The following is a 13,799-nucleotide window of genomic DNA, read 5'->3' as shown; positions in this document are numbered from 1 at the left end:
TAAATGATCTTTCCTCACCTTCATATTTGCCGGGTACTCCAGTGGCAGGGGCCTACTCTAAATGGGACTTCAGATTGTGGCTAAAGGATGGACTACAGTTACGAATGGCCAAAATGGGAAGACTTAAGGGGACCCAGGGTCGCCTTCTTCTGCCACCATGTTGTATGTATCTGTGTATTACTGACACAGGGATCGCTTTGACTCTACAGGGTATTGGTAAATCACTATATAATCTTTGTTGGTCCAGAAGAAGGTATAGTGCCCTCACAGAATCGTACATTCTTTGGGGAGTAAACAGAGAGGTACACATTGATGAAACCCTTTAACTTTTGATATATCTGCTGAAAAATACTTTTTGGGAGAAAAGCCACACTTTAGACTATTGGAATGTCAAGCTTTCAATGTATTGGAACACAAGAGATGCCTATTAACTATCTTATTCCTTAAAATGTTGCATCAGGGTTAAACTTACCAATGCACAGGCATACGGGCCGATATTCGTAGCCACAATGTTCGGCAAACTTTGTATAACACCATCGCTGTGATTAGGGAGAGATGCAGGAGAAGAGAAAGGAGTTGGTTAATCATGTCAAAAAGGAAGATACTCAAAGCAAACCACAATTTGCCAAGATACACTTTGCTTGATTTGGCAAATGCCAACCTGTGAACTGAACTTCTGTGTATGAATAATGGGCGAATAATGGGCATCGAATTGACAAATTGCAATGCATTTTAATGAAGGATTTTAATGGTAATAGAGCAATCGAATGAGAGTGACTCAGATATTATTTGCTTACAAAATAAGAAAAACTGAGAGCGGGGGGCGCCCTATGCGGAAAACTGCAGGAAAAGCAAGGAGTACAGTGGATAATGTTTCATGAGGGCAAGAATTACACTGTATTAAAACAATAGTCTTCAACAAGGTTAGGATACTGTTTTCTCCAAAATTGATTGGAAAGATTGGGACCAACCAATCGGGATACTGGGCCACCCATATTGCGTACATTCCAAGAGAAACAACTGGAATTGAGAGGGAGAAACAGGATGCCAAAGGGAAAAGAAGAAATAAAAGGCTACTTTTAAGTTAAAAATCCATATCAACATGATCGACCACGAGTAATGAACGAATAATAAGCCCCCTGCTTTTAAATGGACTTTGTAGCAATTATCCTGATGTCATCCTGAACCCTTGCTCTCTGACTGTGCTCTATGTTCACCTGCTAGAATGCCCGGGCTTGTGTTCCCTAAGTCGCCCAACATAAACCATTGAAGACATGACTGCCTTCTTGTCGCCATCCAAAATGCGGGGAGCAAAACCCTAAAGATCCCCCAAATACTTTTGCAAATTACCTGTTCACGCCTTGGCAGATGTCCACCTCTGATTAAGGATACAGAAAAGAGAGCAATTAGAAATGATTACACTCAATCTGTTAAGATTATCTGACAGATACAAGGCAGAGAGGTACATTTTGTTTCAAATTACCAATCGATTAATCGATTAGCTATAGCTGAGTTCCACTTCTCTTACAGACAGCAAATGGCGAGCAGAGAGGGAAAAACATGTTAAAAATTAATTTAGCGGGGCAAATAGTGTGATACGCAAGAAGTCTTCCAATCCCCATCAAGACAGAGAATAGGAGTGGCATGGAGTGCAAGAAGCGGGGGAGTGAATGGGGGCGTCAGTGTTTTTTGATATGGTGATGTGCAATGGAGTGACCCAGTCTGTGGTCACCCCGAGGCGACAGCCCAAATCTATCGAGGGAAGGGGATGGGTCATAGGAGTATATCTGGAGTGGAAGAAAATCGATTCACCAACAGGGATTTACCAGCAGGTTTCGATAGTGCCGATCTTTATAAGCTGGCCTTGGAAGTGAATCGGCACGCTAATAATTGTGCTGGCTTCAGCTATCACCCACTGGCAACATCCCCCGATATTTCCTTCACCCAGCGGTGTGCGCCTGGGATCTGTTCTTGAACCACTGCTTTTCAGCCTAGGTGTAGAGTCAGCGACAAAAACAAGTCAAGCCGGCCATGTTGATGGCCTGGAACCCTTTGGCCCTGGAACTGTAATTCGGGTTCAACTATATGATACCGTCTGAAAATGCGTCTAAATCAAACACCATGCACAGGTGTCAGAACAAAAGGCAAGTAGCTCAATCACGCGCTTACATAAAATTCCTTAGACTAATATTCAGAGAAAGACAAACTCAGGGACGTCATTTAGGGGTTGCCAGGGGTCGCACCTGCGACCGCTGTGGTCTCCATTGCTACACCTAAAAAACAAAAGAAACTTATTTGGGGGCGAATTTCAGACTCCTGGGCTGTGGCCAGCAGCATATGGCTCCTTGTTTCTGAAGTGGCTGGTTTTCTGATGGCTATAGCTGATAAGATAGCTCAGTGGCTTGAGTGCAGGCTCCTGCAATGTGTGCGTGATCTGCAGGTTGCAGGTTCGGCTCCCGGCAAGCTCAACTCAGCCTTTCATCCTGCTGAGGTTTTTAAATGAGTACCAACACAGGTTGGGTGATATTTTATGTATATTTGTTCTATATGAAGCGATTAAGCGTACATGCTATATAATAACACATCATTATCATCTGGCCTTGAAAGTCTGTTTGCATTCACAGTAAATTGGCAATATGGGCCTTTACACACTGATATTAACGATACTTATGGTTATCCATTCTTGTATGAAATGTATATCACTTTACAGTGATATAGTAACCATATTTTTCGCAGTGTAGTTAGAAACAATGCTATGTGATGCCACTTCCTGTTTTGTCAAGGGGTGAAAGGTCTTGTTCCATCGCTTCCCAGGATGACACTTCAGGGTGGGGTCAAATTACATAATTTCCTGTGATATCAGAGGTCAAGGGTCATGCGATGTCACTTCCGCTACCCCTGGCATTTTGGTGAAATGACGTCCCTGGGCAAACTGTGCGCATACCTTTGAACACACAGCTGCACACACATTAATTGCAAAAGAAAACAGTTCCTATGTTTGCCTGTGTCATTACACAAGCGATCGTAGACATGTCTTGCTTTTGCAATAAACGTGTGTGCATGACCAGGGAAACAATACTACGTGGATGAAGCAAAACCTGCTGGCTCTTTGAGGGACAGGAAGAGCTTTGCTGATTTCAGAGACGTCTGAAGGCCTGGCCCGGAGGTGTTTGCTATGCGAGTGACTGCTTGGCTTGTAACGCCTCCGAGCCAACCCTGATGCACCCCTCACTCCCGATATCTTGTGGGACCTCGTGCACATGTAACTGGTCATAGGTATTGCATGTTAAACGACGTAAAAGCAGACTTACTTAAAGACGCGTCGAGTGACTGGTATTTAAAACCCTGCTTCCTTAGCAAAACTGGGGAACGAGTAGACAAAGAAAAGATGCTGGCCAAATGATTGCTCTCTTAGGGAGCTCATTGAACCGTGGCACACATTTGCCCCCTAGCGTGGACTGATAAAGGAACCGCCGCGTATGGCGCTCTCTTGAAAGGACCCTTGGTGTGTTCTCCTCTTCCCATTGTAACGAGAAGTGGGTGCGTTTGCCCCTGTGATGCCACGTCTACGGGTTCCTCTGCGGCCACTTTGCCCTTTGCCCCAGAAGATTGAACCCCACGCATCTGACAATGTGGGGTATCTCTTTTATTTGCTAAACACTTAAGATAAATTGACAACTTTTGCATTATCGAGGCTTATTAAAGGGATCTCAAAGATTACTCTAAAAGGTGCACAACATATTAAAGAAGAATTGGATTTGGTCACTCAATAAGAATAGCCACACTGAGCTAGGGACTCCCCACCCACACACCTCTACTAAAAAGGATTAATGTATTAGCTGTTGGTTGATGTCATCAAGGTAATGACTGGAAAGTGCATCCCTCATTGTCTGTACCTTCCACTACTCTGAGCAAGATGTGTTCTAAGGAAGAACGGAATGGTCGCCCAGTTCTCTCTGCTATTGTATTTAGACTTCATGATTGATTGTATGACAACTTGTGCTCTTGAAATAAACCTTCTTTGACTAGGCTTGACTGGACTTATGTCGGCCATTGTTTTCCGTGGGGTGAAATAAATCTTTTTTGACTAGTCTTGACTTGACTTATTTCGGCCATTGTTTTCCGTGCAGTGAAATAAACCTTCCGCTCTCCATCCGGGCACCCGCCGCGTTGCCACTGTTACTATTCAAAATTGCCGCCCTGACAGAGAAGTTGTTCACTCGTCCTGAATTTTGAGGACCGACACACGCACATCACGCCCTTGAGGCTGTCACTTTTTCTTTTCAAGAACACTATTTAAAGAAGGCAGAGTGGCGGTGAGTGGCAGTCTTGCAGCAGCCAGTGTTTTTTCCAGCTCTACCCTTGAGAGGTGTGTCTCCCGCTACACCTATTCCTACAAAACCTCACTTACTCCGCAGAGCGGACGCGGAGTGGCGGTGAGTGGCAGTCTTGCAGCAGCCAGTGTTTTTTTCCAGCTCTACCCTTGAGAGGTGTGTCTCCTGCTACACCTATTCCTACAAAACCTCACTTACTCCGCGGAGCGGACGCGGAGTGGCGGTGAGTGGCAGTCTTGCAGTCATGCCAGGCAAGACAGGCCTGGCAGCTTCATCACCTCCAAAGCCACAATGGTTGGACTCAGAAGACTTTACAGGCCGCTCTCTAAGAAGTAAAGTCAAGTCGCTAACTAAAACCACAACTATATCACTCACACAACACCAACTTCAAACTAGTCCCCCTTTGATTGCAATGGAAACAACAGATGATCGAGATATACCCACGAACCCAAGCTTCAACACTTTAACAAAAATGGGAAACAGAAACTGTGTTGCTAACGCTCAAATTCCCCACCAAAAAACTATTGGGAAAGGCTCTGGCATTTCCAACAACAAACATTTACCATCTTGCAGCGAAGCTGTCTTACCCGAGGAGGAGCTCGCAGTCCCGGGAGTAGACGGCGCAGGTTTCCCCCCGACCGCTGTATTGGAGCCGGCCGCTGGCAGCCCGCGGGCCGGGCCAGCACTCTCGGGGGTTTTGCTTCGCCCCGAGAGAGAGTCAGCGCCGCCCGCTTCGGCGTCCTCATCGGTCGCGGCCACGTCGGGGGCTCGGAGGCCCCCCGGAGGGGGGACCGCCTTGAGCCCGGTGTCGGAGCCCCCGAGGGCGCTGATGGGGCTGAGCGCTTTGATCGTCGCCGCCACTGCAGCCGCGGCTCCGTGGCCTCTCGAAGGGGAGGCGGCGTTGAGCGGGCAGGCAGCGCGGGCCCCAACGGAGATCGAGGCAGACACGGCGGGGTCGGGGGGGGACCCCAGAGAGGGCGCCCTACATGCCAATCAGTTGAAGGAAGGAGAGACACGGCCATTTGGCGCCTCCGAGAACCGGCGCCCATCGGCAATAGGGCAGGAGTGCCCGAGTGGGTTGAGAGTCGAGCACGGCTCATCAACCTCGGCGAAAGAAAGAGAAATAACTGCAGCGCCACCTATAGCTGGACTTACGGTATCAGCAATGATACATAGGGAAACCCATATCAACTTACCAGCAAACAAACCAAATCCAGAAAGCAACGTGATGGCTTCAACAAGCCCAATTGTGCCCCAAGAAATAAAGTTACCATCGCAAGAGTCTAATAATATAATTAAAAAAAAGAGATCACGAACTAGTGATGTCCCTACCAAGAAAAACTTAGTCCTAGAATTGTCAAATAACCAAGTGGAACCCACAAGATTGGTTAAATCTCTACCTAAACAAACACATTCTACCAAAGTTCCCCGTGCCGGCCCCAAAGTAACAAGAAAGGGCAGTAAAAAACCACAACGCCCTTTGAAGCTATTATCAGACTTTTTCAATAGACACTCCAAAGCCATCCAAGAAAAATGTAAAGAGCTGACAGACGCAGAAATCCTTGAGGCAGCTGATGCAATAACACCACCTAGCAAACATCGTAGATTGTTACAAGCAAAACGAAGATCTCCTATCCCCCAAACAAAAGACGACACCTGGCCAGCTCCGGATATTGATCCGACAAAATGGCACTTCTCAGGCCAAGTGTCCTCAAAAACACCACAAATTATCCAGGAAGAGTCGGGGACTTTGCAGGTTCGAAACTTGGCACTACTATCTATAACTAAACCAACACCAGCCTCTGAAAGCACTACTTCTGCGAAATCTCCAATTCTAGTCCCCATTTCGTGTCCACAACAAACTCTTATCAGTGATCAAGAAGTGCAGAGTCGCACTCAGACTTTCACGCGAGAGCAAGTCGAAGTAGAGAGCTCTGTACCTCTCCCAACCATCTCGACATCACCAAAGCAAATTGGCTCTACGATAACGAACCCCACTCAATTCTTGATACAAGACCAACCAATGAACAATGATACAATACATCGACCAAACGACAGTACCAAGCACAAAGACCAGGTTCTGACGATTTCACCACAGCTACAAAGTGAGCCCTCAAGATTAATCCCACAAACCCAAGACAAAGATGGTGGAAGTCAATATTCTGTCAAATCTAAAAACAAGTTACAGTTTGAGAAAACTTTAGATTCTTTCTACTCAAACCTAGACAATTATAGTAACCAAAGAAGACATTCCTATGACTTCCCCCCTAGAAGATCATTAAACATCATCACACCACCTACACGACCACCAACTCCTGGGATAGTTAAATCAGCCGTTCATCGTGACACCTCTGCAACTGATCCACATCCAAAAAAGCTCGACACTTGTACCTTAATGTCAGCACTATCGATAGCCCTCAACCCATTCATTAAACTATATGAAACAATAGCGGACTCGCTGAAAGATCACACAGCGATTCAAACTTCAATGCTGAACAAAATAACTTTTTTGGAGGGTTACATCATGGCACTAGAATTAAAGACTTCTGCATCTATGAACAAACCGAGCCAAGATCTGATTACCGAGCCATCTCAAAAATTGGCCTCAACCACGTGCCTTATCCCCCAGGTCATCCCGCAAACAAATTCAGAAAGTACTCAAATCTCTTCATTCATTGACTTAACTGTCCCACCAACTCTCTTGATAGAAAAAACCAAGTTGACAAAAAGGGTGGAAAAAACTAATTCTCACCAACAAGGATCAGTACTAATAACATCTTTAATTCACCAAGCAGACTCAACAAGCTCAAAAGCTATAGATGCTCAAAGAGACCTCTTTACCCCATTAAAAATAAAGGACAAACCAAAGAAAACTGGGGTGGTAAGCAGAGTCGAAAAAGAAACACAGAATGTATCTCCTAGAGGAATAGAAGCATTTCTAAATAACGAAGATATGATGAACATCTCTCAACACATCACTGACCAATCAACTATCTCGAACCAAAATTTGGAAGAAATATCTGATCCATCTACAACTTCTACACTTCCGGTAGGAAATCCCAATAAAGAAACAAAGACTAGAGAATCTCCATTTCTAACTCTAGAAGAACGAAGAACGCGACTGGCCATGACCAATCATAAATCTAAAGATCCTGTACTTGGAGAGTCCTCGATAGCTCCTAAAACGAACTATCCAAAACAAGAAATTGAAACACGGAAAAAAAATTCTAGCAGACAGCCAGCAAGACGATCCCATAGATCGTATAGTAATCCCCAAACTTCGTGGCCTAAAGCGCAGCCAAAGAAATTTTCAACAAGAGCTCCCACCAAGGAAGCCCAGCGACCGATCTACAAATCAAAAACCACAAAACACCACACAAAACCTTTAATACGATGGATATTGAAACTAGAACAGATCCCTGGAAACCATGATGAAGTAACATTAAACAGAAGATCGGTTATGGACTTATTCAGTTACATCCCGAAACTACGATTAGTGAAGTCAGATGATCTCCAAATTGTTGACCCGAGCCATCAGAGATCCAGGGCAATTTCACACCTATACATAGCGTCACACGCAACAAAAAACGCCCTGGACTCTGCCCTTGAGGAACTTCTAATAATGGGCTACGATCTCACCGAATCTTCGAGAGAAATCAAAACTCGCAACTACCAAGCAAATAAAGATTCCCAGGCATCCATAAAAGTAACTGAATACTCCCAGTTTTCACGCCAAAAACGTCGCCAATCACCAAATAAAACGATCAACGTTACAGTTTTGGATCAAAAACCAAACCAGACTGAAACAATCAATAAATCAAAACTTAAGGGGTCATCCAAAGGTCTTGAAAATCTAAACCCAGTGCATAGGGAGCGGGCTGGTAGACTGACGCTCCCAAAAGAAGGTCAAAAACTTCAAAGGACAGTTCAGAACGAACCCTAACCTGTGACAACAAATCCATCTTCAAACTCATCTCTACTTTCTCTTTGGTCATGGTTACCAAAAGCTTTAAAGTTAAACCAACAAAAGTAGCCATCCGAGAATACGATTAACAGCAACACAACAGACTGTCTAAATGCAAACGCCCAAGACCAAATAAAATTGTGCTCGTGGAACACCCGAGGTTGCCTTCATTTAACATCAGGACCCTCAAACCTAATAAACTACGACATTGTCTGTTTGCAAGAGACATGGCTTCTACATTCTCCAGTACTTGATGGCTATGAAACCCACACAGTGTTAGCCAAGAAAGGTTCTTTAGGTCGCCCAACGGCTGGACTCCTGATCGCGATCCGTAGCGGACGAGGCCTTGTAAACTCGCAAAAGCTAAAAGAAAATCATTTCATGCTGATGGTAAAGCTAAATTGGATTACCAAAAAAAGAGACTCGTCTGAAACCTTGCTAAAGACACTCATAATTGTGACCATCTACTGGAACCCAGCCACTATTGAAAGTTCAAGATTCATCAACACAATAGAACAAGAACTGGACTGGGCGCAAGTTACACATAAGCCTGACCACGAAATTCTATGTGGCGACCTCAACATTAACAGTCAACCCTCGACAAACTCAAAGGGATATAGATAAAAAAAAACATCAGTAGACCAGAGGCCAACAAAATGGCAAAACTTAATGAAGTCTAGATCTTTTGACAACTTAGATCTAGCATTTCCTGACCCTAATAGACTTCCAACTTGGGAAAGAGCAAATTCAACCTCCACAATTGACTATATCTTTGTATCTCGTTCTCTACTACTCCACATCATCTCCTTTAAAGTGATCAAAACAAAGGAAAGTGACCATAACCTGCTTGAAACAATTTGGTCTACATCCTCACCGATTAACCACACCATGACTTCAGACATTGAAGTCTCTACGCAAGGAACAAGACTCAGAATAACGGAAAAGGCAATAACCATTATTACAGCCCAATATAAAGACTACAGCAATCAACTCCCTAGGATAGACGTGGACTACCTACCCCTACTGACCATCTTTAGAGCTCCTCAAAAAAAAAAGAAGACTCCACCATCAGACCGAAAACATACCTACGACACAGTAGTTATGGAAAAAAAGAGAGAACTGAGGAGAATAAAAAGACAAGCAAAGGGATTGGAGCCCTCATCTGCACTTGAGACCATTAAAGTGGCTGTTAAAAACTACAAATCATGGTTAAAATGTTACCGTCATAATTTGTATCAACAAGACGCGGAAAACATTCTCACGGCCATCACCAGAAACAACGCCAGAGACTTTTGGACCTTACTTCATTCAACTGCACCAGGAGATCGGCCATGTCAAATAAACGGAATTGGTCAACTGACCTGGGAAAACCACTTTCAAACTCTTTTTAAGAGTCCAACTACCAAATCTCCTTTGATGGAATCCAATGATACCCCCTGGATCAGTGTGGACAACATTGAGGACATTATAGCCTTAATTAAAAAGTTAAAACCATCACGTGCGCCTGGACCTGATGGCATTACGAACCTCGATTTGAAATCTCATCCAGAGACTTGGACTCCTCTCTTGAGACAAATATTTAAACGCTGCTCAGCCACAAAATCAATTCCACCTTCATGGACTTGTGCAAATGTTGTCCCTATCTATAAAAAAGGAGATAGATTAGATCCAGCGAATTATCGTCCTATCGCCCTCCTTGATCCAATAGGCAAAATGTTTGGGTCCTTGCTGTTAAAACATTTCATTACTTGGGCCAAAGATTCCCCGTGCCACGACAAGCTTCAAACTGGCTTTAAAAAGAATTTGGGGACAAATGCCAACATTTTGATATTGAGTGCCCTCAAAAGCAAAATCTTGTAGGGTCGTCCACGCCTATATATCACCTTTGTCGACCTCACACAGGCTTTTGACAAAGTAGATCGAGAAAGACTGTGGAGAAAGCTTGCCTTATGGAGATGTCCATTAGACGTACTCAACCCAATCAAAGCCCTCTATTCAAACACTACCATGAGGGTCCGCCTGAATAAGCAAGGCACACTAACACAAGCAATAACAACTAACAGAGGTGTTAAACAGGGATGTCCACTGGCTCCGGCTTTGTTTTGTCCTATTTAGGCGACTTTCAGGAAACCGAAACAAAGATTCGAGCTTTCCCCCCTAAACTCGGAGGAGAACAAATTAGTCGCCTACTTTACGCCGATGACCTAATTTTGCTGGATAACACCCCTATTGGTCTTCAACGCCAACTAGCAAACCTTCAACTTTACATGACGTCAAACAATTTGGAAATAAATTAATCTAAAACAAAAATGATGATAATAGAGAAATTCCCTAAAAAGAAATCAGCACCGAATTTGAAACTAGACACAACTACCATTGAGAAAGTCACAAACTTTAAATATTTGGGAGTTACTCTAGACAGCTCATACAAAGAAAAAGCAATGCAAGAGTCCCTACGCGCCAAAACTACTAAGCGAGCCACACAAGGAAAGGCGATTGACATCAAATATGGTAGATTCTCAATTAGACCTGCAAGAGATTTCTACAAAAGGAAAGTTATCCCATCCTTGACATATGGCGCCGAAGCAATGCCGAATCTTCCACACGACTTATGGCCAAAACTAGAAGCAAATTTCTGGCGCCCAATTTTGGGCCTCTCGAAAACAACTTCGATATCAGTAATTAGACGTGAACTAACTCTCTCCTCGTTAAAATCAATTGTGGATTGTAATAGTGTCATGCTCTATCGGAAATGTAGACAGAAAGAAACGCCCTACGCCTATCAGTTGATAAGTGAAGAAATCCAACGGGGTACTTGCCATATGCTCACTCGATGGGAAACTAAAGTTTTGAACATCTTAGACTCAGTTGCCTGCAACACAGAAGACCTCATCGCCAATCCCGTTCGAGTTGTCAAGAAAATCAAAGAACTCGACTGGATCAACACCAACGACCTTGCCTCCAAGTATAAACTTGCCAGTCACCTCCCTCCCTTCTCTAAGAAACTCGACTCTATCCAACCATTTCTGAAACTATTTCCAAATAGAGCGGCCCGAAATTATTTTCTAAAAATAAGATTGAACCTTCTAGAAACCAACGAAATACTGGCGATTAGACAACAATCCTTGTCCAGCTGCTGCCGTCTCTGCAAGTCCACTACGGACAAGGAAACCATACGCCACCTACTTTTGAACTGTCCGGCGACGACAGAAATTCGTGACAGATACCTGACAGACATTTTTACAAACTTTACTCTTCAAAAGGAAGAAACGTGTTGGAACAAACTGCTGGATGGAGATAAACAGGCATGGCAGTTGGCCACCATAAACATTATGAAATACATCCTTAACGTGCTTCTTCCCATACAGACTGAATGAAAAGTTCCACCGTTTCTTTCGAACAAATTCTTTCTTCTCAACTGTTTTTCGAAATTTTGTTAAAAAATCTATAAAGATTATATACAAATAAAAAATAAAAAAAAATAAAAAAAAATAAACCTTATTTGACTAGGCTTGAATTGACTTATGTCAGCCATTGTTTTCCGTGTGGTGAAAGAAACCTTATTTGACCAGGCTTGACTTGACCTATATCGGCCATTGTTTTCCGTGCTGTGAAATAAACCTTATTTGACTAGGCTTGACTTGACTTATGTCGGCCATTGTTTTCCGTGCGGTGAAAAAACCTTATTTGACTAGGCTAGACTTGACTTATGTTGGCCATTGTTTTCCGTGCTGTGAAATAAACCTAATTTGACTAGGCTTGACTTGACTTATGTCGGCCATTGTTTTCCGTACAGTGAAATAAACCTTATTTGACTAGGCTTGTTTTGACTTATGTCGGCCATTGTTTTCGTGCGGCTTGGTGCTGCGAAGAAGCGGCTGCCCCTTCAGGGAAGTATGTTGCCTGGGGAGGTGCTGCATGGTGGGGGTAGCATAAAGGGACAGTCAGGGTAGTCGAGAGATGATATCATGGTGTTGTGTATGCTTATGACTGCTCACCCAGTTTTAAGGAAAGTGCCCGCTGTGTCTGTGGCATAAAGTGACCACGATTGAGTGCATTTACTTTTTGCAGGATTCATTTGATGGATGCTGGAAGAAACACGCATCTGCTTTTCTGCTTGACAGGGGATGCTTTTCAGTATTTGTTGACAGCAATGCTCGACCAGTGGAAGGAAAACAAGGTGACTGAGTGAGTGAATTGGTAAAGTGTTGAGTGTTGTCATGAGTGGGGTTTATCTTGATATGTTGAATGAGTGGGTGGTTGTTGAAAAGAGTGGAGCAGGTGTTGGGGTGATGAGAATAAGCAGGGGAGTGCAGAATGCGGTGAGTGCAGAGTGAGTGTTAGACGGTGCAGAGATTGGGATGTAGAGTGATTAGGGGGCGAATTGGGTGAGTGAGCTTTGAAGGCAGTGTAGTGCCGGGGTGTCAAACATGAGGCTTGATGGCCAGCTCAGGCCCCCGCGGCCATTTCTTTGGGCCGTCTGCACACAGAGGAATGGGCTGTGACAGAGGAGATCAAAGACTAGTCCCATAGGCAGCTGTAATGTGAGAGAAAGGCACTGCCACGAGTAGTTTATTCTCTGCAGAGCATCAGACATGCAGGCCACTACAGCGCTTAAAGCAAAACAGCCCATAGCATGACCACATTAAAGCCAGGTATATAAAACCCACTGAGAAGCAACATCGTCTCCTTTTCATGAAACGTTTGTTTTTTTAATAGTATATTTTTCTGCAGCCAGACCAAAATAGTTTTACTCCACATAGAAACAAAGAATGCATTTATTCTGAGCTCCAGACGATACAGACACATGCCCTAAACCATCATGAGTGACTGGGATAGTGTTCCAGATGTCTACATATTTTCCACGGCCATGCGTGGGAAGCCCATCCAGTCCTGTTCTTCCCTTTCGAATCCGCGTTTTGTCATTTTTTCTTCCCTTTTGCAAAACCAGGACTAGATGGCCTTCTGACTCCTGGCCATGGGAAACGTGAGAGCACCGCTACTCCTAGCACCATCCCAGTCTACTGGAACCCCATCCCAGTCTACTGGAACCCCATCCCGGTCTACTGGAACCCCATCCCAGTCTACTGGAAACCCATCCCAGTCTACTGGAACACCATCCCGGTCTACTGGAACCCCATCCCAGTCTACTGGAACACCAAACACCATCCCGGTCTACTGGAACACCATCCCGGTCGCAATCAGGACAGCTCCAATGTTCCACCCGTACAAGAAGGAGCTTGCGACCTTGCTCTTTATGGTATCTATGGGTAAGGAAGGGCCCGATTCATGGAATTCTTTGTATGGTAACTTTGCACTGCTGAAAAGTGCCTTTGCACTGCCGACACAAACCCTGATTCGTGGAACTGTTTTTTTATACTTTGCATAGTTCCATGAATCAGGGTTTGTGCCGGCAGTGCAAAGTCACTTTTCAGCAGTGCAAAGTCACTTTGAACCGTGCAAACAATGTCAATGAATTGGGCCCTAAGTATATACCACCC

General features: G+C 44.3%; 1 protein-coding gene across 4 annotated transcripts in view; it reads right to left on the bottom strand.

The window, feature by feature from the left end:
• LOC138569359 (uncharacterized) overlaps positions 1-13,799 on the bottom strand; it is a 1,262,132-nt gene that overhangs the window by 336,549 nt on the left and 911,784 nt on the right. For all 4 annotated transcript variants that reach the window (XM_069647272.1, XM_069647275.1, XM_069647274.1 and 1 more), the window contains 2 exons: positions 1,351-1,378; positions 473-539 (listed from right to left, as the gene is read on the bottom strand). In XM_069647272.1, the coding sequence (XP_069503373.1) occupies positions 473-539; positions 1,351-1,378 (95 nt within the window). The remainder of the gene's footprint in view (positions 1-472; positions 540-1,350; positions 1,379-13,799) is intronic.

Source organism: Ambystoma mexicanum, chromosome 2q (genome assembly GCF_040938575.1).
Source record: "Ambystoma mexicanum isolate Mex_15411 chromosome 2q, UKY_AmexF1_1, whole genome shotgun sequence".
Classification (NCBI taxonomy): Eukaryota; Metazoa; Chordata; class Amphibia; order Caudata; family Ambystomatidae; genus Ambystoma; species Ambystoma mexicanum.
The sequence above is the reverse complement of the archived record's forward strand: the minus strand, read 5'-3'. Positions and strand labels throughout refer to the sequence as shown.